This window comes from Battus philenor, unplaced genomic scaffold (assembly GCF_028537555.1).
Source record: "Battus philenor isolate CCGP_79_NKW_IND1 unplaced genomic scaffold, ilBatPhil1.0.hap1 SCAF_21, whole genome shotgun sequence".
In the NCBI taxonomy this organism is placed as follows: Eukaryota; Metazoa; Arthropoda; class Insecta; order Lepidoptera; family Papilionidae; genus Battus; species Battus philenor.
The window spans coordinates 6,657,552-6,684,279 of NW_027181684.1; the positions used below are offsets into that span (position 1 = coordinate 6,657,552).

Sequence of the window (26,728 nt, forward strand, 5' to 3'; positions counted from 1 at the left end):
CCACTATTTGATTGCAGTAGTCTTTTAAAATTTGTAGCGCCTTTTTTTATACAATGCTTAGACAAAAAGTATAAATTATGATTAAAATTTATTTTTCATCGCCTAAAATGCTTTCAAGTCATGTATTTCTTATTTTTAACGACATAGTCTCTTCATTTGAATTATTTAAATACTATTTTACTAAATAATTTTCAATGCGTAAGTAATGTGAAACATGCGTACATTGTATTTTCATTAATTTTTTAATAAAGTTTCTTTTGGTTTGTTTATTGCGGAAAATGTTTACTTTTAATGAACGACTTTGTTTTAGGGTTTAGCCTGGGCGCACTACACAATACAGACTTACTGCAGTTGGGAAAAAGTATAAGAGCGGGGTTTTAAAATAATAAAATTGGAAGAGTTGAGAAGTGTAGGTTAGCGTATGCGCTCGCGCAGTCAGTGGCTCGCAGCTCGCCGCGACGCACGCTCTTTCTCTACGTGCTGCTTCGCTTCAAACTTCGCGCCTGATTATATTCCGAACACGCTCACGATATCACTCGATGAAAGCCTAAAAGATCCTAACGAGTTAAAATTTCGAAAAATTTAAATTAACGATATACCATTTCATAAAATTACACTTGTTCCATAAAGAATCAAATTACATATTATCAATCACGTGTTTATATATAGTAAGCGCGAACACGGTATCGAACGATCCACGTTTTTCACTGCGAGTGAATAAATTAGCAGCCGGGGCGTCTCGCGTGAAATTTCACTTTTTGCCGGCTGGGATCGTCTCATCATGTCTGCACCGATCGGCAGCTATGAACCCAAATGGACCTATAAGCCAAGTAAGTACATCTAATTAAGGCTAGATATTTCAGTTCGTCAATATCGCGTCCAGTCCAGGAGAAAATTACTAATTAGTAATTAATGTATACCATAAATATATAAACTATTCAATAAGTAATTTTTGCGTATCTAGTTATATATGTAGTTTCAGGATTGAATTGCATTCATAGACAAAACGAATTTTAGTTTACTGGCTGTATTACGAAATTTTTCATTCCACACTACTTCGTAATTAGCTAACATACATCTATGTTCCTGATACTTTTGTGATAATGTGATTGTCATAATATTTGTTCGTGACTTCTTTGAAAAGAGGTTTCGATTTCGATTTTATTATAAAACAACTGTCAAACGCAGCTATACATACAGTTGTAAGCTGTATCAGAGACTCATTATTACAGGTTTTTTACGAATACTTTCGATTAGATCTGTAATAAAATGTTGACATCAGATAAATAAAACCATATGTACTTGGAATACATTTTCTAATAACTAATATACAATTTCTAATTAACTGAAATACATTAAGGTTCGTTATATAAATAACAATAAATTAAACTTTATTATTCAGTAGCTAATGATAATGTTGCAACAAATAATCATTCTGTAAATTTGGACATTTTTCATTATTGTTATTTACTCCGAAACTAAATAATTTAGCTTTAATTTCCTTGATTATAACATAATTATAAACACTACGCTTATAAATTACGTTGAGGTTATCATTTAACCTATGTATAAATTTGCAAACTAAAACTTCTTGATATTTTCTATATGTACACTAACTCAAATATCAAAACTTATTTACTAATTTAAAATTTTGGGCATTGTTTAGAAATAGCTTCGTATTAAGTCTTATTAAAAAATGTATATAGAAATATTTTTAAGGTGAATGACTCCTGTTTCAGAAGTGTTAATTTAGGTTTTTAACACTTTAGTTGATATTTTAACATTAGAACATAAAAAGCCTTATGAATCGACATGTAAATTACTCTGAAATTTCTTATACTCGAATGTGATTCCCAGAAAAGCAATTAATATCAAGCGCGATTTAAAAAAAATTGCCGCAACATCTCATATTAATTGGCTTCAATTTGAAATCTTTTAACGCCTAGACTCCAGACAGAACAAAGCCTCCTGCAATGAGTAATTATGCCATGTGGTCTGAAAAAGGTTCAATGATAGTCTCGCTTGTTATTGCCTATTTATATCAATTAAAGTCTCTGTGTTAATTTTCGCAATTCTTTCGTTAGAGCTAGTAAGTCTGCATTTTCGTGATAATTTTCTTTGTACAGTTGATCGATTCAGACTTCTATAACTATTATAGAAGTCATGGAATTAAACGAATTTTATAACTAAATATTTATTACAACTATGTCAACTATTATTACTGCGTAACTATTTATGACTGATATGATATCTACGGAAATATTAATTACCTTTGATATTTTTTTAACTTTAAAATTAAAAAAATGGACTATGTTAACAAATTAAATTAGTAGACTATAAAATCCTTTTAAACTGGTTACGAAAAACACCCTAAATTGACTATGAAAAATATATTGAACACTGCCGAGTAAGCAGACAAGAGGCTTGATGTAATGTATAGCGAAATAATGCATAAGCGAATTGGTCTTAATGGACCGTAGCAATAAAAGTAACCCTCACCGTGAACCCGGCGCGAGTGTGGCCCCGCTGAAGGCCGCATCATAACAAAATATTACGGACGGAACACTCACTGTAAACAACGTATACATGTTTCACTTTCGTTTTATATTTGGCTTAATACGCACGGAAGAACGATACGGTGTTCTTTGTCGATTCTAACAAAAGACCAGACTCGCCTTGTGCAGACAATGCTTCGTAAATAATAAACGTGCTTATTCTTGTCTCATCGCTCTTGTAATTAAATATATTAAAAAAAATATTTATTTTTGGAGTAAAAACATTGAAACTATATCTTAAGCGTCATAACATTTTATTACTTTTAATTTATTAAAATGATTATCAGAAAAAACTTAACTTTTTACCAAATTTTTAATATCGGAGCATATAATTACAGACAAAATAAAACATTATTTTGTAATTTTAAAACGCTCTATTAATACAACATTTTTAAATAATTTAATTATCAATAAGTATTTACGGGTTGGATGTAACTGGAGATCGGCGTTAATGAGCCCTTTCATATCGCATTGAATTGTAATGATAACGGCGGTCGTTGAACGAGCGTTCATGAACTTGGCCCGACAGCCTTCGTTTCATCTTACGACATAGCATTGTAGAGTTGCAATAGTAACATTAGTCAAATAATTATTTACTACAAATAATGCCATTTTTATAAATTTAAACAAAAGTTTTACCGACATTTCGCATTACTTTTTATTTGTTATATTATTATGCTCATCGAATTATCTTTATTCGAGAGTCGATGTCCTTGAGTTATAAATAAGCATTTTTATAAATTCCTACTATTTCTATTCAGGAAATATCAACGGAGAAGATATTATAATAATAGTAATTCGCCGAATCAATAAATTTAACTGTGGGTAAAGTATATTTTATCATGAAACAATTTTCGTTTTGGAAAAAAATGATTGAAAGACGTCTTTGCTTTTCTAGTAAAATATTATGGCATAATAAGAGTTCTTAAAAAAATCCTTATAACAAAAACAATTTTACAAGTACACTTTCGATTTGTCTGTTTATTTTTCTGTACAAACTGCTGGAAATATATTGGAGCGATGGTCAAGCAGTTTTCATATTTCGAAATCATATGACGCAAATTTAAAATTGAAACATAATCTACTGAAGTTACTGGAATGTAATGAAATATTTTTGTCACTGTTAAGTATGTTAAGTACTTTAAAAGAAAAAATAATTTTATGTAAAATTTTGCAGTTTTATATAAAATTTTAAAATAATATATACTAATCGCGCGCCACATTCATTACCATGAAGTAGATTTCAGTTTATTACTTTAGGATATAATTAAAATGGTGTTTAGTGTTATTTTATCGGGAAATATCTAATAAATTTATGTACATATCTATTCGTATACATGAAAGAGTTTTAATTCATTTTATAGCATATCGGTTACAACGAAAATGTGTGTGTGTCAAATGACTGTGATAATGTATGAATATTCTTTACTCTAGTATTCAGAATGTTAGCAGATCAAGGATTACATTATAGTGCATGTTGTTTATTACTATTTTGTACCTCAATTTTTTAATGTGCAAGATCTATTTATAAAATTAGTGCCAGACACATGATAATTACAAGAAATAAAAATAAACTCGTATTGCCTAAATTTCGTCTTAAAAAAGTTAACAAAGCTTTCAAGGGTCTGAGTGTATGTATCTATATTAAAGTCAAAGATATCTTAGACATTCCCTTTCTTTGTTTTAAATCAAAAGTTGAATAGTAATTAAATAAATATTATACAAGATATTAGAAGATGTTTTGTTGATATGATAATGTACACATCAAATATTGTTAATTATATTTAATAAGAGCAACTGTATAGTTTCTAGCTGGCTCTTCTCGCTGCCTATCTTAATCAGCTTTCCGAGCCGGAGGTAGCTTACTACTAATAATGTTAAAAAAATTAACGATTATAAAGTGCAAGTAGATAAAAAACTTAAATAAAATATTTTTATTTTTAGAAGTCTCGTAAAGGTTGTCAATAAAATAGAAATTAAAAATAACTTTAAAGCTCTCTAAAACGCTTTTCGTTTTCATCTTTGAATTATGTAAATAAAATCATGCATCGGTTTTGAGGTTATATAACAGTAAAATTATTAAAAGCATTCTAGTGTTGATAACCAGACTTAAAAGTTAAATAGAATGTTTGTCTGTTAAGTGGTTTCCCGAGACTGCTATAAATCATTCTATAAATAAGTAATTGAATAAAAATATAAAACGATCAGTATTGGCAACTCATCAATAACCGCAACTATCAATTTATTTTCTTTCTTTAACATCATGTTATAACAAAGAAGTCTGATATTGCATAAATAAATTATAAAAATTATAAGTTTATAAACATGTCATTGTGTAACCATTAATGAAATTTATGTAAAAAGTCGCACGCGTATCACAGTGCGATAGACAGAAAATCATTTAAAAACTCAATGAATGGTAATACGTTACGAAATTAATTGTATTGTGTTGATAATTAATAATCTGTAAAGCGAGAGGCATTTTTTGCAGCATTGATTCCACGTCGTTAATGTATTCAATAGGCTAGGTAATCATAAGTGGAAGTTAGACTGAGAGGATTTTACGTATATAAGAGTTGGGATTTTCTCTACATATTTTCGTCAATTTCTATATCAAATATATGTTATATGTATTATGTATTATTTATATATGGTATAAACTACCCAAAAATCAATGATTTTAGAAATAAAAAAAAACGAAATGATAATATACTAAAAAAGCGTTTTCATAATTCGAATTACTAAATATTAATTAATTTTAATTACCAATGTTAAGTTTAATTTATTTAAAAGGTATTATACAGGATAAAGTTATATACTTGTTAAAGCTTAATGTGGGAGAGTGTATGCCACATTAGCTGTAAATTAATGTGTATAATACTCTACACAAAAATCAATGATTTTCGAAATAATAATTATCGTGATGATAATACAGCAAGAAAAAACGTTTTCAAAATTCGAATCACTAGATACTAAAACTAATTTTTAAATTGTAGTTCACTACCGATCTCTGCAGACTGGGCACTGCCAGAAGTTATTGGCCTATCGCATGCTATTAGAATAAATACCTATTTCAGAGTGATCACTTTCTACAGTGTGATCGGAAATAGGTGTAAAAGCTTCAAAGCGTGCTAATATATGTGGTATGTATTCACTCGTTTAGCCAATAAGCAATCACCTGTTTATGTTTAGACTACAATACTTTTGAATCTAAAATAAACAATTCTTCGTCTTCTTACAAATAAATGGTTTAACTCGGTCAAGAGCCGTTGTAAACAAACTTACATTTTAGCATCACTATATTCATAATGTCGTTACAGTTTTGTTTATTGTTCCATTATTATCTCAATAATGTCGATTTGCTCTAGCTATCTTCCAGTTGATTGATGATATTAAATATAAAAATATCAACGAATTATAGGAGTTTGACATGTACTTTTCCAATTACTTGTACATGAGTATTATCTTACAAATATATATTTTCATACAAATACTTTGTAAGTGATTAATTTTTTACATTAAAGCGTGTAACCTATTTTTATGCGTCTATAATAAAAATTATTTTATAATAATATTTATTTCCATAACGTCAAGAAGTACAATAAAACTTTTGCCTTAACAAAACAACTAGTCTAGACACAGTCTGTCCCGTAGAGTATTTTAAGTTGAAATAAAATTTGGGACTGGTGTACAATACTGAAAGAAGATTAGGTAAAGATGTAGATATCACCGATAAAGAGTAGACAATCATCATCATAATTTCAGCCATATGACACCCACTGTTGGAAATAGGCCTCCTGAATAAATTTCCGAGAGGTTCGGTTGGTAACGGCATGCACCTAGACAATAATAGAATGAGAATTCAATATTAAATAAACAATACATTAATACTATTGGGATATTTAAATATCTTTTCTAAATGTTGAATACGATATTAATTTTACTAGTAACAAAAACATTATTAAACATACAAGTATGTAAAAATAAAACATGAATACGTTCGAGTTTTCGGACAGAGCTAAAACTGTTCCAACCGTATGGGGTTAACGGTCTAGAAGTCTGACACATTGGCCTATATACATGGAGCAGCTTCCTCATCTGATTTCCGTGAACTTGTGGTCGTCCGAACCGATAGAAATTAGATAGCGCGTAAAACAGATGCTCGTAATGTCTGGTCAGAAATAGCTTCGACGGACGAGGTTGATTTATTAAGTTCGTTATCGCGCAATAAGTAACTTTCAAGAATTTGTTTAGTCCTCTTCGAGTTTTTATGCGATTCTTTTTTCAATTTATGTCCTCGAAATATTATTAAATTGTTTCGTGGATCCCATTCGTATTATTTTGTCATAGCTTCACTACAAACAAAAATGTTTTACAGTGCCAATTTCACCCTGTTACTGTACATATGTAATTTATAACGATACTAAACTTAATAAATTAACAAATAATAAAAATAAAATAAGATCTAGACGGTATAAAAACCAAATAAGAAACGAAATTAAAATAAATCACAACTACAGTCTAACAATTATAATAAAAGAAATGTATAAAATTAAAAGGTCAGATCATAAAAGAGACAATCAAAATTAAATTAAATACATATAAAAAGCAATAGAAAAGTGAAAGAAAATGTGATATGAAATGATATGAAAAACGAAAAAAAAACCATAAATGAAAAAATTGTCAATTCTATGAATAATAAATTCATTGCCCTACTTACAGGGGTTAAATAAGAGTTTTACCTTACAAAACGAGGAAGGCGCTTACCTTAGACCTGCCACATATCCACGGAGTCTATGAATAAAAATAATGCCGTTAAGCCCGATGAAGCTGTGAATACCGACGAGGAAATAGTGTCGATGACCAAAAACATCAAACGTAAATAAATGTTCCAATCTATGAATAATATTTTTAAAAATAAACCTGCTACGATTTTTAAATTGTAGATTTAATCAATTAAAAGAGGAATAACTTTTCATTCGATGTGATATTTATAAATAAAAGATTGCTTTCCTTCATGGCCACCTAAAACAAATCAGTAACAGTATATAGCATTCGTCTATGATAAAACCGTGCGCATGGCGGGTCATTATAATTTTATAGCTGAACCTTTACGTTTTAGTTCCTGTGTCTATTTATTTATGGTCCCTTTTATGACAAACCCAGTTTGTTTGAAAAAAAGAGTTCATGGTTGTTACTACCTTTCGTCATTTTGAGGTACTGAGATATATTTAAAAATAAAAACACAAAAAATATTTTTTCATTTATGTAACATTTTAGACTTTCTTAATTACCACAAACTATTTAGTATATCTTCATGCAGATTCATAAGGTGTAAAGAAATTAATTTTTACTTCCCACATTATTGTCGAGAATTGTATTTCTAGATCTGAAAATTATCATTATTATCCCAACCATTTCAATGAAATATAAAATACGACGGTTTTTAACGGTTTCAGGTGTTAATAATGTAATAACGATGTTTAAAAATTTTTAAGTACAAGTTACTACTTATTTTACTTAAGTAGTAACTTGAAAAAGTTCCAAAACGTGAATGAATTAAATAAATTATGGCTGATTATTTTATATCGGCAATTTTAGATCTTGAAAGATATGTTGTGTGCCTATAATTGTGGAATTCTCAAATGATTGTTTATCGGTTCTGAGTTGTTATTGTCTCCATGTGTGATATTGCATTCGATCTTATCGCTTAAGCCGCTCTTCGGGCGGCAGATGGTAACAGAGAATGAGATCGTTTATTTTTGTGCAAAGGCGAACAGAACAATACGATAAATGTCTTTCGTTTATTACCGAAAATATTCTTCTCAGAAAAAGTATATCAGTAAATTAAAGTAAAATATTGATTCATCTATATACATACACAAATTTTTTCTTCAACTGACCAACGGAAGTAATCTACATGGTTAAGCGGATTGGCAAATTTGCGGCAGAGGGCAGGCCACATGGGATGCAAAGGTTGTCGGAAGACACAGGAAGCACGTCGGTCCAAATATAAATCTATGGCAGTAGTTAATCTCCAGCAGAGAATCTCGTATGCCCTAACAAAAAACAAGATAACGAAGATATGTTTTTGCTTCTTAAAGAGATTTATTTTTAACACAATAATCGTATTTATTACTGGTTCCAAAGGTACGAAAGAGAACGATCGTTTTTATATAGAATACTAGTTTGTCTGCAATATAAGTGTCCTATTTTATTACTTGTTACTATAGCTGTACGTGTGTATTTATAAAAAAAGGTTTAATTACTTTTAAATATTTAATGTATAGTAAATTCGGCAGTTAAAAGGCAGTATGTTTACGCTAAAATAACCCAAGTAAACATTTTAATAGAAATTAAGAGCCACAACTAGAAGGTTAAAGTTTAAATTGATCACTTTCCCAGAATCTGAACATACATTATATAAGTCTGTTAGTTTTTTCGCTGCCTGAATGTCGCAAACAATCAATTTTGTCAACTATATTGGTCAATTCGCGCGCGGTCATGTTTACAGAGATGTGTAAGAGACGTAAATAAATTTACAAATCAGCTTGCGCTATCCAATCCTCTGGTTTTATTCACGACAATCCGAGGAAACTGACGCTAATTTTGACTACAGTTACAGTAGTAATAAACGAATGTCTAAATCGCTGATTTTGGTGTATATTGATTCCCTATTTTTTTTTAAATAATCTTAATTTTTCAATTTGTGTTACAGTTCATTGTTCTTGAAGTTCGGATAGTGGGTAGAATAAACGATTTGGTAGTCAATTATTATTTTATATTGTGTAACCTTCGTCAATATTCTTCTAAATGACACTGAAGGTTTTGAAAAAACTGCTCGAAGGTTTAAGCTACTGGAGCCGCCATTATTCTGCAATTGTTTTCGGAGCGTTACGGAAGATTTTGCACTTGAGGTGTGCCATTAAAAAATCATAAAGAGGCAGATATAGGCTTCGTAGTGACGACTCCATGTCATCCCTTTTTGATACCACTTTTCATCTGGATTTTTTTCATACGATGTTTATGTTGGCATTAAATTAGCATTAAAAGTAGCTTAATTTTGTAGGAGCCTGGTCACGGAGTTGAAGAATTCCTGCAGATTTGGATGCAAAAACTTTTTTAAAAATAGTAGTAGACAATCAAATCCAAAATCACGGTACACGTAGTAATCAAGCAATTCAAAATAGTAAGCAAGAAAGTAATCAAGTGATTTATAATATTGTTTCTGATTTTAAATTATATTTAAATAGAGTTAAATGGCGGAAACGTTTTAATTAAAATAATTTTAACGTTACTTGTGACCTTATTTCGTAACATGACATACGAATATGAGCGTAGATATAATATCTTATAGAATTATTAATTGAACAGAGATTGTAATGTTGTTTGCAGGTTGTTAAATGCTTGCAAATCTATTTATATAGTATCGTGCGACTTTCATATAAATCCGCCCGCCTACGATCTTTCGAAACACTGCGCCGTTACATCGCTGCAAGATTTTCACTTGACAATCTGGAAAAGATTTATAGGACGTTTAGTTGCCATAGCAACTAACAAATCATCACTACTGTCTTTTAAACCCATAAGCGAATTGTAAATTTATTTATCCATTTTAACGAAATTAAAACACATTAATTAAATTTAAATTGTGTACAGCGTGACTTTAAGGTTCTGGATTGAAGACCACGTAAAGACAGCGCAGTACATAACTACTGACTGTTTACAAGATGGACAGTTGACCTCGTTAAGGTCGATAGACGGATCCTAAGAAAAGTCTATGGTGGAGTACTCTGTCCAGCAGTGAACTTCCCACGGCATTAATCTTGATACAAGATAAACGTGTTTTAAATGAATCATTAAACACGATGTTATGACCCTACTTCATTACAATACATACTATCTATTAATATCAACGACGGAACTAAAGAAAGGTTTTAAACGTTAAATATTCGAAAAAACTATGGAATCTGTAGGAAAAGCTGTACGTAAACCGATTTTTAAGTCAGGCAATGATAAATTTACACTTAACATTTTATCACAAAACTATAAGTGGAAGTTATTTAAAATTTCCCTTTGCAATTTTGCTATCGTTTTTAATATTCAAAAATAATTTAATAGACTTAAAACATACTTTACAATACATTCGCTTCTGTTACTAATGTAATTTGATGTGATAGATTTGTCAAGATTTTTATCTTACCGAATTTGTTTTGTCTACTCGTATTACTCAATGTAATAATTCATCTTGTGTTGCTAACCGTGGCGTAATTACACGTGTCTTTTAAGGTGTGAGCTACACCTATATGTTCAATCTGAAACACTGCAAACAAGCGTTCAATATCATCATCATCAACATTTCAGTCGTTAGACATCCTCTGCTAGACATAGGCTTCTAACAAAGACATTCAAAAGAGGTTGGAAGTAACCGGCTTCCAGCATTTGCATCTTATCTGTTCATATGTACGTTCAGCATAAATAATTCTAGTAATAGTGTTATATATAATGCGCCGAGCGATGATTTTTGAAGGAGCATGCTCAGGTACTGCAAAGACATTTTGTCTAACCGCTTAGAGAGATCTGGCTACTAAAAACAGCGAAAGCCCTCCGAAATTTAGGTACTTAGGAGAATAAACTACAAAAGAATACTGTTTGTGTTTAACGTTTTGTTTTTGTATTTATTTGAAACAGCAAATCATTCTTACATATTCTGTACACACTGAGTTTTACATAAAATTTATAATTTTGAAGTTACTCTTGTATTAATGTATTTGTTAAGCTATATCTTTCATTTCGTTTCTCTTATTACATACATTTCGTATCTTTCATTTAACGAATATATTTTTTGGTATTATATGCTTTAGTTTCCTTAAATTAACGATAATGTTTTTTATGTAATGTAAGGATCGCCTGAAGCGGTAAAACCTCCTTTATCTTATTGAAGAGTCTCTGGCTGATCTTGACTCTTAATTTCCTGCGACTTTCATAATATCATCACTCTATCACTTGTCCTGTGTACCTTTTAATCTTTTCTCGTAAAAAAGAATCCAGTTTCTTTTAACTACCTATCTTCTTTTGCCTTTTGTATATATGGCCTATGCACTCCCACTTCAGCTTTAGAAGATGTTTGACAACATCATCGGCTTTCGGTCTTTTACGTATCAATGTACTTACCTTTGTAATTAATTTTGGCATATCATGGTTTATTATAGCTCAACTAGTTAACTTTCTTTACTAGAAGTCTATTTAGTATTTTAGTTCTTTGGGAATTTCTGAAAGCTATACTCATGTCATCTGTCAACCTTAGAGGTTGTGATTTTTATTCTGCTTTAAAAGACTAGACAAAAATAATACAATACAATACAAATATAGATGTTTCTATTTATACTGCATCTTACTTAGTTCTTTTTATGTAATTGTTTTAACATGAAAAGAAACAAAAGGAAAAAGAATGACGAAAAACTGTTTGAGGTTACGCCTCCTATAGTATCAAGATGCTAATCAATGTGTTGAAATGCAAAATCCTACGCAGCGTAACATTTGTGCTTGTCACCTTGAGACAAAAGTCATCTAGACATTATCATCATTTCAGCCGCAGGGCGTCCACTGTTGGACTGTGGACTCCCATCGTTTTCCGACGATGTTGACAAGGTCAAGTTTCAAGGCCGATCCGTGGTCTCCACTCCAGAATCGTTAGGCCCAGTGCTGCACGCTTCGTGTCCTGCCGACTGTCACTTACCAATCCATAGCTTAGTGAAAGTTAACACCAAAAGTCACAATGATACATACAAATCTAGATCTCTAACAATAGAGCTTTATGACGTGTCAAGATAGGAAACATGTTTATTATAAAATTTAAGCGTCTTATTTTCCCATCGAGCTCATAATATTATCATAATACTCTCACAGCTCTCTTGGGTTCTAACTAGAATACTGACAATACTCTAGATCTGAAATAAGTCGGTATAGACCGTACGTGTGGGCGGAAACAATAAAGGATGAGACAGACAGAGATATTGAATTGCGACGTAGGCCAGGTTATTAAATCGTTTATTTATTTGCTTTATTCAGGTTAACATAAACTTATTTTCAATGTGGTACATATAGATAGGTACGTCTAATAATATCCAAACGAGATATAAATTCTTGTTCCTATCTATTTTCCGTTAAGAAGTTTATTCGAGTTGGAAGATTTAAATATCGCGATATTTTTATAAAACCACTGATGTTCATAAATCATTTTATGAATAATAGTAAAGGTAAGGTTAAAGTTAATATATAGTTATGCGTTGTATGTATAGTTCTAGTTATATATTTTTTCTTTCACGCCTTCTCTAAGCGGCAAACTTTTTATAATATAGGGTTAATGATTTTTCGATTAGATTTTTTTTACATTATTGCGTATTTGTATCATTTATAATGTATTATACGTTTTTTTTATTGTACATGATATATTTAACACTGTATTTTTGATTGGCCAATCAAACTTGAAGTTTAGCCCACTTACAATCTTGACGCAAATTTTATTGCAGAATTTCACACATCTGACTTAATTCCTGCTTAGTTTCAATAGCTATCCTGATGTGACATCTGTGTATGGACTGCAAGTTTGTTTGCAACTACTTTTAACTCTCTATTAATATGGTTCATTAATAAATATGTTAAGATTCGATGTCAACTTGGTTTTTAATAAAATAAAGCTGTCAGTGCATTTCAAGCATATATTCTGGAAGGTCAAGTCAAAGTGAACTGACCCTGACTCCTGCTGATGAAAAAAATAACAAACATTTCTTAGCAGACCAAAAATCTTTTTGGTGGGTTCTTCGTTATTAATCACAGAAAAATGTTTATTTAGGATTTATTAAATTATTAGGTCGCTATACTATTATACCCTTTAAGAATCCACTCGATCTAACCGGATTCTAATATAAAGGAAATAAATCATATTTGGTATTACCAAATTGAGATTTTACAATCAGATGAGTAATAAATTTAAAAATATATAAATTTCTATTCAGAAGTTTTAAAACATCACCCAAAATATAGTCATTTGTCATGAAAATTTAATATGTGAAGATAACATATAAACATTTATTTAACTAGGGTCGAATTTATTTTTGTAAATAGGTCCATCCAATAGGTATCCAGGTTTCGAAATAAGAAAATAAATCTTTTAAGCTAATTCAAATTTTTAAAAGTATAAATTGTTAAGATTTATCTATTTAATTTATTAAATTGTTACAAGTTAAACTTACGAATTTTAATACAAAACCAGTTATAATCAGTATATTTCTCTCATTATAATTTAATAGTTTCAAAATGCAATAATAACTTATGTTTTACCCTTAAAATAATATTAAAAAATCACGGACGGCTTGATAGGGTACATAGAATTAAATTCTGTTTACGTAGTTTGACATCTTTTATTACATACACATTCGTTTCAGCCCATAGACGCCCACTGCAAGTCATACGCCTCTCCTAAAGATATCTATGGGGAGTAATACCATAATCGCCACACTTGGCAGGCGGGTTGGCGATCGCAGTGCGGTATTATTGTATTTGGACGCTGCTGCCTATCCTCTGGAAACTTGTTTGTGAGCAGTGCCAATTTTATATAATTAATACACAAAGTGTGAATTATATAATATTTCCACTATATTCAATACAATAGATACAAATCTTCGCTTTTTGAATACCTTGATATAGATTTATTACATATTTTGTGAATATTCATAATTAGAGTAAAAATAATAACTTATGTTATTGTATATATTACTTAATATAGTCAAAGAATATTGTGTTGCATTGAGCTTAGTATATCAAGAAAAAAACAAATTTCTAATGTCTAGAGATTGATTGATTTGACCCTGTTTCTGTTATTTCAAGGATCACGGTGTATACTAAACACGAGTGACTTATTGCTGTTATGTATATTTTCTTCTTTATCAAACGTTATGCACCAATGCGTAGGAATAAAGAGAAAGGATGCGTAAACTTAAGTTATTAAACATGCTATTTTGTACAAGGTTGAATGTTTGTAGTAACTGGATGTGAGTAAATCGAAAGTCAAAAGGTAGTTTGTTTTTTATCGGACCCTCAATATGTTTTGCGTTAACATCCGTGTCCATTCACCATAATATACAAGGTTAACGGCACGTAACCTGACACTTACAACCTATATCGTATATCAAATTATCCGATGATACTTTTTCAATAGTCATGTTTCAGAATATTTGTAACCTTATTCTTTTTTTTACTTTGGGTGCATGATTTTCAGAGTTAATTGTTTTTGAGATGTAACTAAATATCAGCATAAAAACACCTAAAAATTAAAATAAATACAATGTAATAGAATATTTAAATATTCTTTATTATATTTTAATTTTTGAAGCCATAGCGCAGAGAACGCTTGCTTTTTCCTTGTTTAGAGTAACTATGATCACACACATTAGATATTTTGCTGCCATGTTTCATGTAGTGGACCTGTCCGATCATTCTACATAGCATAGCTGGAGACTATTCTCACAGCTCTAATTCTTTTTGAAGTATTGGTAAAACAAAGCCCCAGTTCGGTCCTATGAGTCGGAATGCAAAACGCGTATTGAGTCACGGCCTAAGCAGAGGTTCTCTATCTGGGCTCTTACGCCTGGTAATTTTATGCTACCTAATACAGTAAAAATGCATGTGGTCTAATGGCACAAGCTAAAGTGCCCAAGAGGCTAAGCATTTTACGCGCTCTGTCCTTTCAAGCCCGCGGAGTCTTTTTAAATGCCAATAGGACAATTTTGATTTAAACTGAAGACAAAGTTGAATCGTTTTTGGTGACAACGAAAAATAAATCTACTTGGTATAGTGAGTATTACGTCTACATATGTGCACATCATACCTTTAAATATATTAATTTTGTGTCAAACCGAGGCATATTTTAGTTTTGCTTTCAAGTTGAATTTCATTCGATGCGATTAAATGAAGAAATTTAAATCTGCCAGGAATTGTATCCATATTTTAAGAAACAAACGACCAGAGTGTAGGTGACCTATTTGAATTAAATTTAATGGCTGCGGCCGCAATTGATTGTAATCTCTGTGATTACCAGGCCGAGACAAATTGTACATATTTTGCTTTTTCTTCAATTGAAAAGTTAATTTTGCAATAACCATTATATTTCAATACACCGTAAAATTGGATTTGGATAATCTGTATTATATTATTAAGTAATTAACGAAATTGTTAGTCGTTAATGAAAATTGAGACAGGAAATTATTCTTAATTTAAAATGAAATCATACTAAAACTCTTAGTATTTTGTTTCTCAAAGAACACTAGCGAGTAATATATTTTTTTCATTGCCCCATAAATTTGATTACACCATTGGAATCTGTGACAGTGATGCCCATGAGGTCATAATATATATATATATATATATATGTAAATATATATATATATATATATATAAATATACATATATATATATAAATATACATATATATATATAAATATACTTATAATTAAAAAATATATGTTAAGAATTTTATTATGTATTAATATATATTTATCCTATTTTCTACAATTTCATTTTACGAGTCAAAATTAAATGTTATTGAGATGACCAAGAAAAAAAAGTATACTAGTATAGATAATCGTTGAATTGTCAACTTTGCATTAGTTGTATAGAAAATGTGCCAAATCGCACACGCGACATCGGGCACACCAAAATCATGTTAAACAGTAAACACTTGAACGTACAAATCGCGTACAACAACGGTGAGTCCCACATAATTATAGCCTATTAACATTCTTTACTACAAACCGGTATATTCAGATTATGGTAAGGCGTACCTATATAATTTTAATTTCCAAATTACTCATATTTAAACCGCCTATGTATATGTCATATCGTAATGTTAATCCATGTTTATGTACAAAATCGGGTAAACCTAGTATTGGACCTACTTTTACAAAACTGAATGTGTCTGTCGCCTTACCTGAATACCTTCTCTAGATCGTACCACTTTCTTTGTCTTACCATTGTTAAAAATCAAATCATATGCAAATCTCTTTGTAAACGGAATAAAGTCGATCTCCATCGACAAATGCAGAATACAATGGAACATTACATGGTCTGACTGTTCCGATAAATCCCATCCTACACGTACAATGCATTAACATGTGTGCTCTGTCTGTAGGTATGAAAGCAGCAATTGGTATGCGATCTTAAATCGAATTGATATTCTACGAATTTCAAAGTTGTCATTCAAACCAGCCGTAGTAATGTCATCATAACATCAATTTATAAATGTCAACGCGTTCCTGGTCACTGAAGCTAGCATAACAATGAATTCAGAAAGATGTCAGCTGCGTCAAATTTCAAACGAGATCTCAAACAAAACGGATATTGTCTTAAACGATATTTAGTGCGTCTTGTTATTATTACCTAACAATAAAATGCGTTATTATACATCTAATTAATATATTTATAGATATTGTAGATTTTTTTAAAATCATTAATGTGTTAATTTTCATTATTTGTGTACTGTGCATCTATTTACGGCAGCAGGCAGTCCGCTGTGTGCAGAGCAGCTGGCTGCTAGAGTGCGCATTTTAGGAGGTCAACCCACAAAGTAGATAGATGACCTTGATAAGATTTTTAGAAGACGTTAGATGCAGGCCGATTCCAACCGGTCCTATTGAAATAAGTCTATGAGAGAGAGAGGCCTATGTATAGTAGTAGATATCATACAGCTGATTTAGATGATAGTTCTGTAGATGCCGTGTATCTAATGTATTACGAATCTAATGTATGACGAATATTAATTATAAAGAACTAGTATAAAGCAAGCTCAAAGTTTTATTTTTTATATTCAATGGATGAATGGCGCTAAATTGGCACAAGATTTTAACCTTGAGTAACCTGATGTCGTTCACGCAGGTGAATGGACGTCTTGAATATATTTTTATTATTAATTTCCTTGCACCGTTCTGTAGTGTTTTGAATTTACTGTGAAATCTGTAATCACCGAAACTGTTATCTACTATTCTATAAAATTTTTAAATCCTATAAATTTGTTATTTTAATGTTATTTTCTTATAAACAAGAGAAGACTTTATATGACAGCATCGCTTAGCAAGTAAATTAAAGTTATAGTAAAATGAAAAGGAAGCACGTTTGAATTTCGTCTTTCGTTTAATGGAACGAAGAATATTTGTGCTAATTTTAGTATAATCTACTCGCACTATCAAAGTTCAACAACCGCACGTAACATCCACTTACTACGCACAAGATTACTTTCACTTCTATATAAATTAATATTTCATTTTATGCATATGTCCATAAATTTCGTTTGCGTTAAATAATTCTATTTCAATCTATGTTTTGGTAACGCTCTAGAAATTCGTATCTTTACATGTCGTCATTTGTAGCCGTCATTATTGTTAATGGCATCTGTCAAAATGATGCCGCCGCAGTAGACTGTACAATAAAAAGTCGTGTAACCGGTTGTAGCCACAACTAATCAGGGGTTCCCTCGCTTCCGAGTTTACGGTGCGGCGTCAGATTCGTATGTAACAACTCAATGATAATATAATATTACATATAAAACGAGTTTGCTTACGTTTATTTAATTAAAACCTAATATTTACATAACACTTTGTTACTATACTAGGACACTATAAATTTAGTATCTTTTTTGATAACCTTTTCGTTTTAAGCTCAAACGACGTGGAACTGTATCAGCATAAGTGTTTATAGAATATATAAATCAACTAGCTATCTCCCGTCCGCTTCGCGTGTCCCGGCTTGCCTTTTGTGGAAATAATTTCATAAAATTCATTATTGCTAATTTTTTACATACCAAAAAACTTAAAATTTTAAAACAATGTAAATACCTGGGTAGGATTTCATAAAACCTGTTTTAATTGACCTCTACTTAGCATTTAAATATTTAAAAAAAATTCAAGTCTTTGAGCCTTAGTTCCAGAGATATCGTGATGAGTCAGCACAAAGGTGGAAATCTCATATGTATAAATTATGATTCTTGAGTCATCTTATTCTATTGACCCACGTTTTAATCAGTTGTAGAACTAAACATTGACGTTAACGAAACCGACTCGACCGAAACTCTAAAATCATTCTTAACATCTTATGTGAATTTAAATAACTGGTCCCGAAGAATTTGTTTTGTTTTTCTATCGGAGCGCCGACATTGCTTAACAATACAAGAAACTTGTACTGTATAAAGCCGCTTACGTTTCCAACATTCTAAAGACGAAGTATGCAGTCGACAAAGGGTAATAATTTGAGTCGAGCATAACCGGCGCTACCGGTCCGTACAATAGTTCCAGACAAAGCTCTGGGTGCGCGAGACGATGACGGATGCCACCCGCCCTTAGCCAGGCCGGCTAATAGCTCTCGCACTTTTAAATAGAACGTTCAAAAAGAATCCACTGACTTTTTTAAAAGTAATGTGAATCCTACGTCATAGTTGTCTACGTAAAAGTCGCTTGCTAATAAGTGTTGTACGTTTTCGTTCATAAAATATATTTTACTCGATTACCTGATTTTGGGTTTTAGAAAATATTGTCATTTTATAAAACACTTTATGCGTAGGACTTTTATATATCATATTGTAGTTCAAGTAGTGCTGTAAAAATATAATTTATTCAAGTTAATTTTTCACCTGACATCTACTAAAGCGATAACAATTATTGTGGAAAGCTGAAATTTTTTAATATCTTAAATAAAATGTATTTAAATATTTATGAGCGATATAAAGATGTTTCCTGAGCATATACTAAATTTCGGAACGCGACATAAGCTAAAACACTTAGATTCAAGAAAACAATAGGTTTTAACAAACAACAAATAAACATAACATATTCCGTTACACAATAAGTATGAGAAAAACATTTTAGAATCTTTAATGAGGATTAAACACAAGATGCAACGAGAGCAGTGGTAGCCCAACGTAGTAGAGGACTAACACTTGCAATCGTAGGTAGCGGGTTCGATTCCCGGGATACAATCTTCCACTTTGTGCATTAATTATATAGAATTGCGACTGCTCACAAATAAGTTTACATAGAAATGGTAGCAGCTTGGTAGATGCTTACCATAAAACCACAGCGCGATCGTCTACCCGTCTGCCAATTATGGAATACTTCACATAGATATTTTTGGGAGAGGTGTATGTATGCTTTGCAGTGGGCGTCAATCGACTGAAACGACGAAACACAAGATGTCTAATAGAGTACGCTACCAATGCGAACGTAAACCAAAGCGAAAAAATATTAGTCACAAAAAACAAAACTCTTAAATAAATTTAATATTTTACTTTATTAAGTCTGTAAACTTTTTTCTTTCATGATTGGTTTTAAATATCAAGGTTTTATAAACAAAGTTTATTAAAAAAAAAATAAAGTTTCAAGTCTAATATATTTTAAAAATAATGATTACAACGTAGTTGTAAATATGTAAGTTGAAGATGTAGTATATTCTATTGTAAACCCAACAAACTAATCGAACCTAGAACGCGTGTGCGCTGAACGTGGAAGGTGGTCGCTATCAGGAAACAAAAATACAATAAACAGACATGTAAACATTAAGAATTAAACATAAAAATACTGTGTGTATTAATAAAAAAATATAAAAGGCAGTTGTAAATGGCGGTGCCATTTTATTACCGAATCTGATAATTTCATTCGAACAAACAATTACGTTGTATAAATGCAGGGTACTAAATTTATTCCATGTCATCGAGAAACGTCCATAATAGGCTATAAATTACCGTCTCTTCATTATGGACGTATGAATGTTTTTGTCGTGTTCGTTGTTTCGGCATGCATGCTTTTATGTCTTGAGAAACGAATGGAGTAAAAAGTTGTGTTGCCTTAAGTGTAAACCGAGTCGAAAGCGTCGTACGTTGTATTGCCATGGTGACGCCACATAGAGGCAAAACCTATATGTAGTAGCAAATACTTAGTCACTAGGGTAAAGTGCTACCAGTTATCAACAATTCTTACTACCAATTAGTTCAGTTAAAATTTAAGCAATGATACCTTATATTTTAGTGGCAAATAATTGTTTATTTCTTAATTAACATTATTAAGAAAGAGTTACATATTTTTAAAATCTATAGGTGAAGGCTGTACAGCAATGGTACATGAATATGCTGTAATGCCGATGATGATGGAAGAAATCTAGTAATAATAAATTTTAACATTTTTTTAGCTTAAAATTAACACTCCGAACAGCTTCTATTTGAAGTGGCACAAGAGGTCAAAAGTATATGCATTGTTAAAATTGATATTTTTTTGTAGAAAAACACTATAATATATTAGTTTTTGGTAATATATAGTTGGGCGTAATGATGTAGCAGTGGAAAATTTTGATTATCAACACTTTTTCAACGTTTATAACCGTCCTATATTTTTTACCTTTCCATTACAAGGCCTCAATGAGAACGTACCTAAACTAAATCTCCTTTATCTTTTGTTTAACCAAAGCTGGTGGGAAGAGTTTGAGTCTAGGTCATACGTCATTATGAGTCTAGACACGAATGGGGTCAGCACTGAGATTAGGCGTTGTTCACACAGTGATATCTGCGGACTGATAACGGAGATATTACGCGATACTGGGAAATCAGAGAGTTGTAAAGATTAACTCTAATACTCTATGAGATAATGTTATATTACATATTTTAATTTATATATACGCGTATACAAATTATCGTTATGTCATAAATTCATCTTGAAATTTAAAAGCATAGGGAATTCTCTAATAGGATATAAGATCAAATTTAAAAATTCTTTCAACTTTTTCTTTTAACTTACGATAGATTACATATCTTATTGACGTCAATTTAAGTCTACCACTTGTTCGTGTGATAAATGCTACGGACCTGAGAAGAACAGACAAAAGTAGCTCAGCGAGATAATGCATATTTTTTAATAATATAAAATTGCATATAATAAATATTGAAATTGTCTGGTGTTCGCCATACATCATTCCTAAGGTGTGCTATCTTCCAAGAAGTCATTTTCAGTTTAGAATCCCTTAGGACACCAACGTTTTTTGACATTTTTTTTTTTAATTTGGCTATAGAAGCTTTTTGGAATGATGCAAGCCCCAGCTTTGAGATTCTGGAGTGGAGAAAATGGACCGACAAGCGCAGCTTAGGACATCAACCCACAATGTGGACAGATAGACTAGTTAAGATAATACGAGCACGCAGAATGCAGGCTGTTTGCAATCGCTCGAAATCTATGGGAAATGGGAAGGGACGATGTCCAGACGTGGAAATAAATATATAAAGCGACACTCACAATTTAACTAGCTCAATAATTTACCAACTATAACATAGTTTAAATCAGAATTCGGTAATGTTTTTGCGTTACCTCATCGTACCAGTGATATTCTCCGCACTGGCTAATTAATATAACAATAATAATATGGCTTAATCTGTTTTATAAATTTAATGCATTTAATTTGATTAAATCCGATTATCTCGTTCTTGTTATTATCTGCATGCGATCCAATGCGTGATAATAATGGAGTATATAAAATCATTGTCATTGATTGAAAGCAATCGTTCATTATTTTTTTTTAACAGAAATAAACTTTTGTATTCAATAGTCAAGAAAAAGCTTTAGCATATTTTTCTTTTTAAAACCACTAAAATGTGTGTTATCAAAGATAAACCTGTTATATAATACGACAAATGTAATTTACACAGCTGTTAACATTATATAGAACATTATTTAAACTAATATTTCAGAAAACGTGACATCCGTACAGAACATACGTAATTTAATAGTACTGGATCATTTATATTTAATAATATGTTAATTACAAGATTGTTACTATGCATGGTATTCATGTATTGAATGTTTTAAAAAAAGTAGTATTGACGCTACGATTATATCTACACGAGTTTTTTGAATATAAATACATAATTTATTTATTTATGTAATTATTGAAATATTTTTAAATATAAATTGGTTTCCTCTGTTACAAGCGTCAGGGTTCTCGTTGAAAAATAAATTAAACCAATAAATAAAACAATGCACTAACTAGATTAAAGTCAAAACAGAAAGCAATGAAAAAATTGAATTATAGCCTTTTGGATAATAGCAACCGACTAAGCCAAAGTTCAGCCTTCTCGGGCGCGCTTGTCTGGGTATGCTAAGTGGGTATTATAAACAAATGACAGCCCAAACCAAATTTCTCTCGTGGGGAGCCCTTCAGCTATCTGAGAGCTCGCCCCCTCCTAATCTCGTAAAATAGCAGTATGTAGCGGCCTGAGCCTTGACACTCATGAGAGCCCTCGAGCTTCGCTATTTTAAGAGGTTTTGAGCTAAGCGCTCTCTGGGCCCTACCATCTGAAACCCACCAAATCTGCAAATGCCATATATATAAAAAGAGTTGGTGTCTGTGTTCATGTGTTATTTATGTGCGTGAGTGTGTGAGTGATTTACTTATTATTATCAATAACTACGTTATATTATACATATAGTTACGATTCTATAGGGCTAATGCACGGTAGTTTAAAAATAAATCACATTCTTTTTATGGACATTTGAATCTAAAATATTTACAATTATTGATGCATAATTCATATCTTTCATCAGTATAATTATCATGTCAGCCGTTAGATTCCCACTGCAAGGCATAGGCCTCCCCCCAAAGATCACTACAATTGCCGGTCTTGCGCTGGCCGTATCCAGTGACTTTCTGCGATCGTTAATAAGTCATCGGTCAACCTAGCGGGCAACTTAATCAACGGCTCGTGTTCACCACTAGAGAATCTTTAGGCTTCAACAGCCATCGGTGCATGTGCAATGTGATCCACTCATGGCCACGTCAGACGAGCAATTCTTAGAGGCACGACTGTGACCTTAGTACTTTTGTGGATCGCCTTACTTCTGGTTCGATCCTACATCGAAAAACTTAAGTCTTTTCTTTCGTCAAATAAATGTAATAGAGAAAATTTCTAAATATTGCAAAGAAACTATTTTTTGGGTTCAACAAAAGATTTATCATTTTTTAAATGTAAAGTAAACAATTTGTCTTGGCGCCAAGCGTGTTTGTCTTGGCCTCTTGTGGAAAAAAAAGTCGATTGAAACAAAGCCGTGTCGCCTGGCGCCTGCCTTATCTCCCGGCACGTGGACCCTGCCTTTCGCCCTTTCATTGCTTTTTATTCTTAGAACACATTCTCTATTCTGTTAAAAGGGTTTGAAGGCGTCGTGTCATCTTTTCTATATAACGAATTGGTCGTTTTTGGGAGTTTAATTTATAACGCCGGCATTCTTTATTCTTTTATTATGGTTTGTACATAAATAAATCAGTCATTTATAGCGAATATCGATTGTTCACGTAACCCAGTAAGTCTGACAGTCCGTCCCAATTCGGTTCGTTGATTATAGTATTCTTTGCCTTGTATAGAGACCGCGTCTTTAAGCAGAATTTTTTTAAATAAATTTAATAAGATTACCTAAGTATTACATACCTTTAAAGGTGGTTAATTTGTTTTTAAGTGCCTTGTACTGGCCATGCCGTACAAATTAAAGCAATTTTTTCTTTTTAAAAAAAAAAGAACTACGGCAATAGGGTAGCTATGTAGTGCGAATAATGTTGCAATAATTATACAGTAAGTAAAAATGGCGATATTTACGTCTATATTTTATTTTTCCTGCATTTACCGTGCAAGAAAAATAGCTTACTACGAAAGAAAGTGAGATAAATTAAGTTACATATTTTAATACTCATACATAATTTATATGCGTGTACAAACTATCGCTGTACCATACATTAGTGATGAATTTTTACGCAATATTTACTCCAATAATTGGACGTAACTCATTTAAAAAAAATTCTTCGTGATTCAATAAGAGATTTAATCCATCTTATGTTGACATATGTTGACATAAGATGGATTAAATCTCTTATTGACGTTAAGCCGCGTTTACCACCTGCTCGGTTGAAAAATATATCAGACCTAAGAAGAGCAGGCAGAAGAAACAGCGGAACTATTTATATATTCAATGACATTAAATTAATAAACATTGATATAGAATGGAGGCGAAAAACTAACAATAGAGTGATAATCTAAATTTGCTGGGATCTTACGTATGCACGGAGGGGCAAGAGATAAAATTATCAACTTTAAAACTGAAATTATGTAACAGATGTATTATCACTGAGAAGATAGCAACCTTACCGTACAGCCGGCTGACGCGTACCACTAAAGTTTATTTTAAGAGAGTTAATAGGTTTAATTAATTTAGGAAATATTTTGCTTTAATTTACGCAATTTTTTTTACTTAATTATGTCAGTCAGAAATTTGTTTAAAAATGCTGTTATTGTTAATGTAAACAAAGAGGTAAGTAAAATGAGTGAAGTGGGCAAGGACAATCAATCATCAGACGTAAAATTAGTAGATGACATATAACGAGACCGGTTTTTAAGCTTCATTATGTAAAGATAATATATTTATTCGACAACATATATAAATTATATACAGAATAATATTCTAAATAAAGTAAAATGGCTTATCTGTTATAAATTAAATTTTGTAAGCCCTTAGAAATGTATTTACCTGTTACGAAATAAATCAAATACAAAAGTATTTTTTTTTACATTTCGTTTACTTTTTACTACAACTAATTTATTGTTTGCGAGAAATCGCGTGTGTATTTTTGTGCTTATTTTAAGCTACTGGTATTTTTTTCTAATAAAAGTTTCTTTATTTTCAGGTTTATTACAATGAGATTGCAACAAGGCCTTGGAACAACGATACGTTCTTTATCAATCTCTAACTACAAGCACAAAATTTCCTGAAGGGTTAGAACACTAGTGATACCTTATACATAAATAGCATGACAAAACCGTAGTGTAAACGAACTGTGGACTCCGTAATGAAAGATGTGTGCTACTCATTATCGGGTGCTTAGGAAGATGGATGTGCGGTATTCCATTTATAAACTTCTGCTCTTCCTTATGTTGTTAGTGCGGTGTAGTGCAAAGCACATATCGACGCATAATGTGCCTCGGGTGTATTCCACTGAAGATTTAGACAATGAAATCCAAGACAGCATAAGACACACAATTCACTCGGGTAAGCTCATTTTGATATTATTATTGTAAAACAATGTTAATTTAAAAATAATATGGGCCACAATGTTAAAATATTTTAATAACTAACTTTTTATATATTCTAACATAATTTAATTGTGATTTGTTTTAGAATCTTTAGTTAAGTGCAAATACGATATATCTGATTGAACGTCCAAAAGAAAAAACAATTACTTAATGTTTTAATAATAAACGACCTTTTTTTTTCAAAATTGGTTTTGGGTTTCGTACATTGCAAAGCTTTGGGCATATTATCATCATCCTTATTTCAGCCGTTGGACGTAAACTGACAGTTACCTTCTTACCAAAAACATAAAAATTAGATCAATTGGTCGAGTCGTTCTAGATTTTGGTGCTTCGTGATAAATTATGTATAATTTTTTACATACATTATTAATAAATTATGATTTTTAAAAATTATAAATTTTATTTACCATAAAGACAAGCAAAAGATATACTAGATATGTGGTATACTACCCGAAACAAATTTTGTACTTTTTAAATATAAAATATTGCCCATCATTTACATTAGATATCTTAAGACATCATATGAACTCAGCAATTTACTAGCCACGCATATATATTATATATCTAAATTTTCTCGCATTGCTATTAAATCTTATAAAAGTACATTTAAAAATTATAAGTATATAAAAAACATATGGTCGAAAGTTCACGGGATTAACATATGACATTAATAAATTTAAATTTATAATTATATGTAAATACATTAATTATTTTTTTATTAACGGCACTTAATTCGGCAAGAATTACTACCGTTCTAAGAAATAAAATAATCATTCGGAGCATAAACGATTTTAAATGACAGATGGGTTAAAAATTTACAAAACTAAGAGGTTGAGTCGTTTTGGGATGTCAGGAGTTTTGAGACGCTGATAATTGGATTCAAGTCGTGCGTGAAGTTCCAGATTTACCTTTGAAGGATAATTTTAGTCCGGCGGCCGTAGATTTAGGATGACAGGGTCGGCTCTTGAGTCGTTTTGTTCTTAATGGTATGCATGTCTAAACTCATTGGAGAGAA

The 26,728-nt window shown here is 31.3% G+C and overlaps 1 protein-coding gene across 1 annotated transcript in view; it reads left to right on the top strand.

The window, feature by feature from the left end:
- The first annotated feature begins 468 nt into the window (after positions 1-468).
- AdamTS-B (ADAM metallopeptidase with thrombospondin type 1 motif B) overlaps positions 469-26,728 on the top strand; it is a 77,997-nt gene continuing 51,737 nt past the window's right edge. The window contains exons 1-2 of the mRNA XM_068766303.1: positions 469-830; positions 25,308-25,669. Coding sequence (XP_068622404.1) covers positions 25,477-25,669 — 193 coding nt within the window. The 5' untranslated portion in view covers positions 469-830; positions 25,308-25,476. The remainder of the gene's footprint in view (positions 831-25,307; positions 25,670-26,728) is intronic.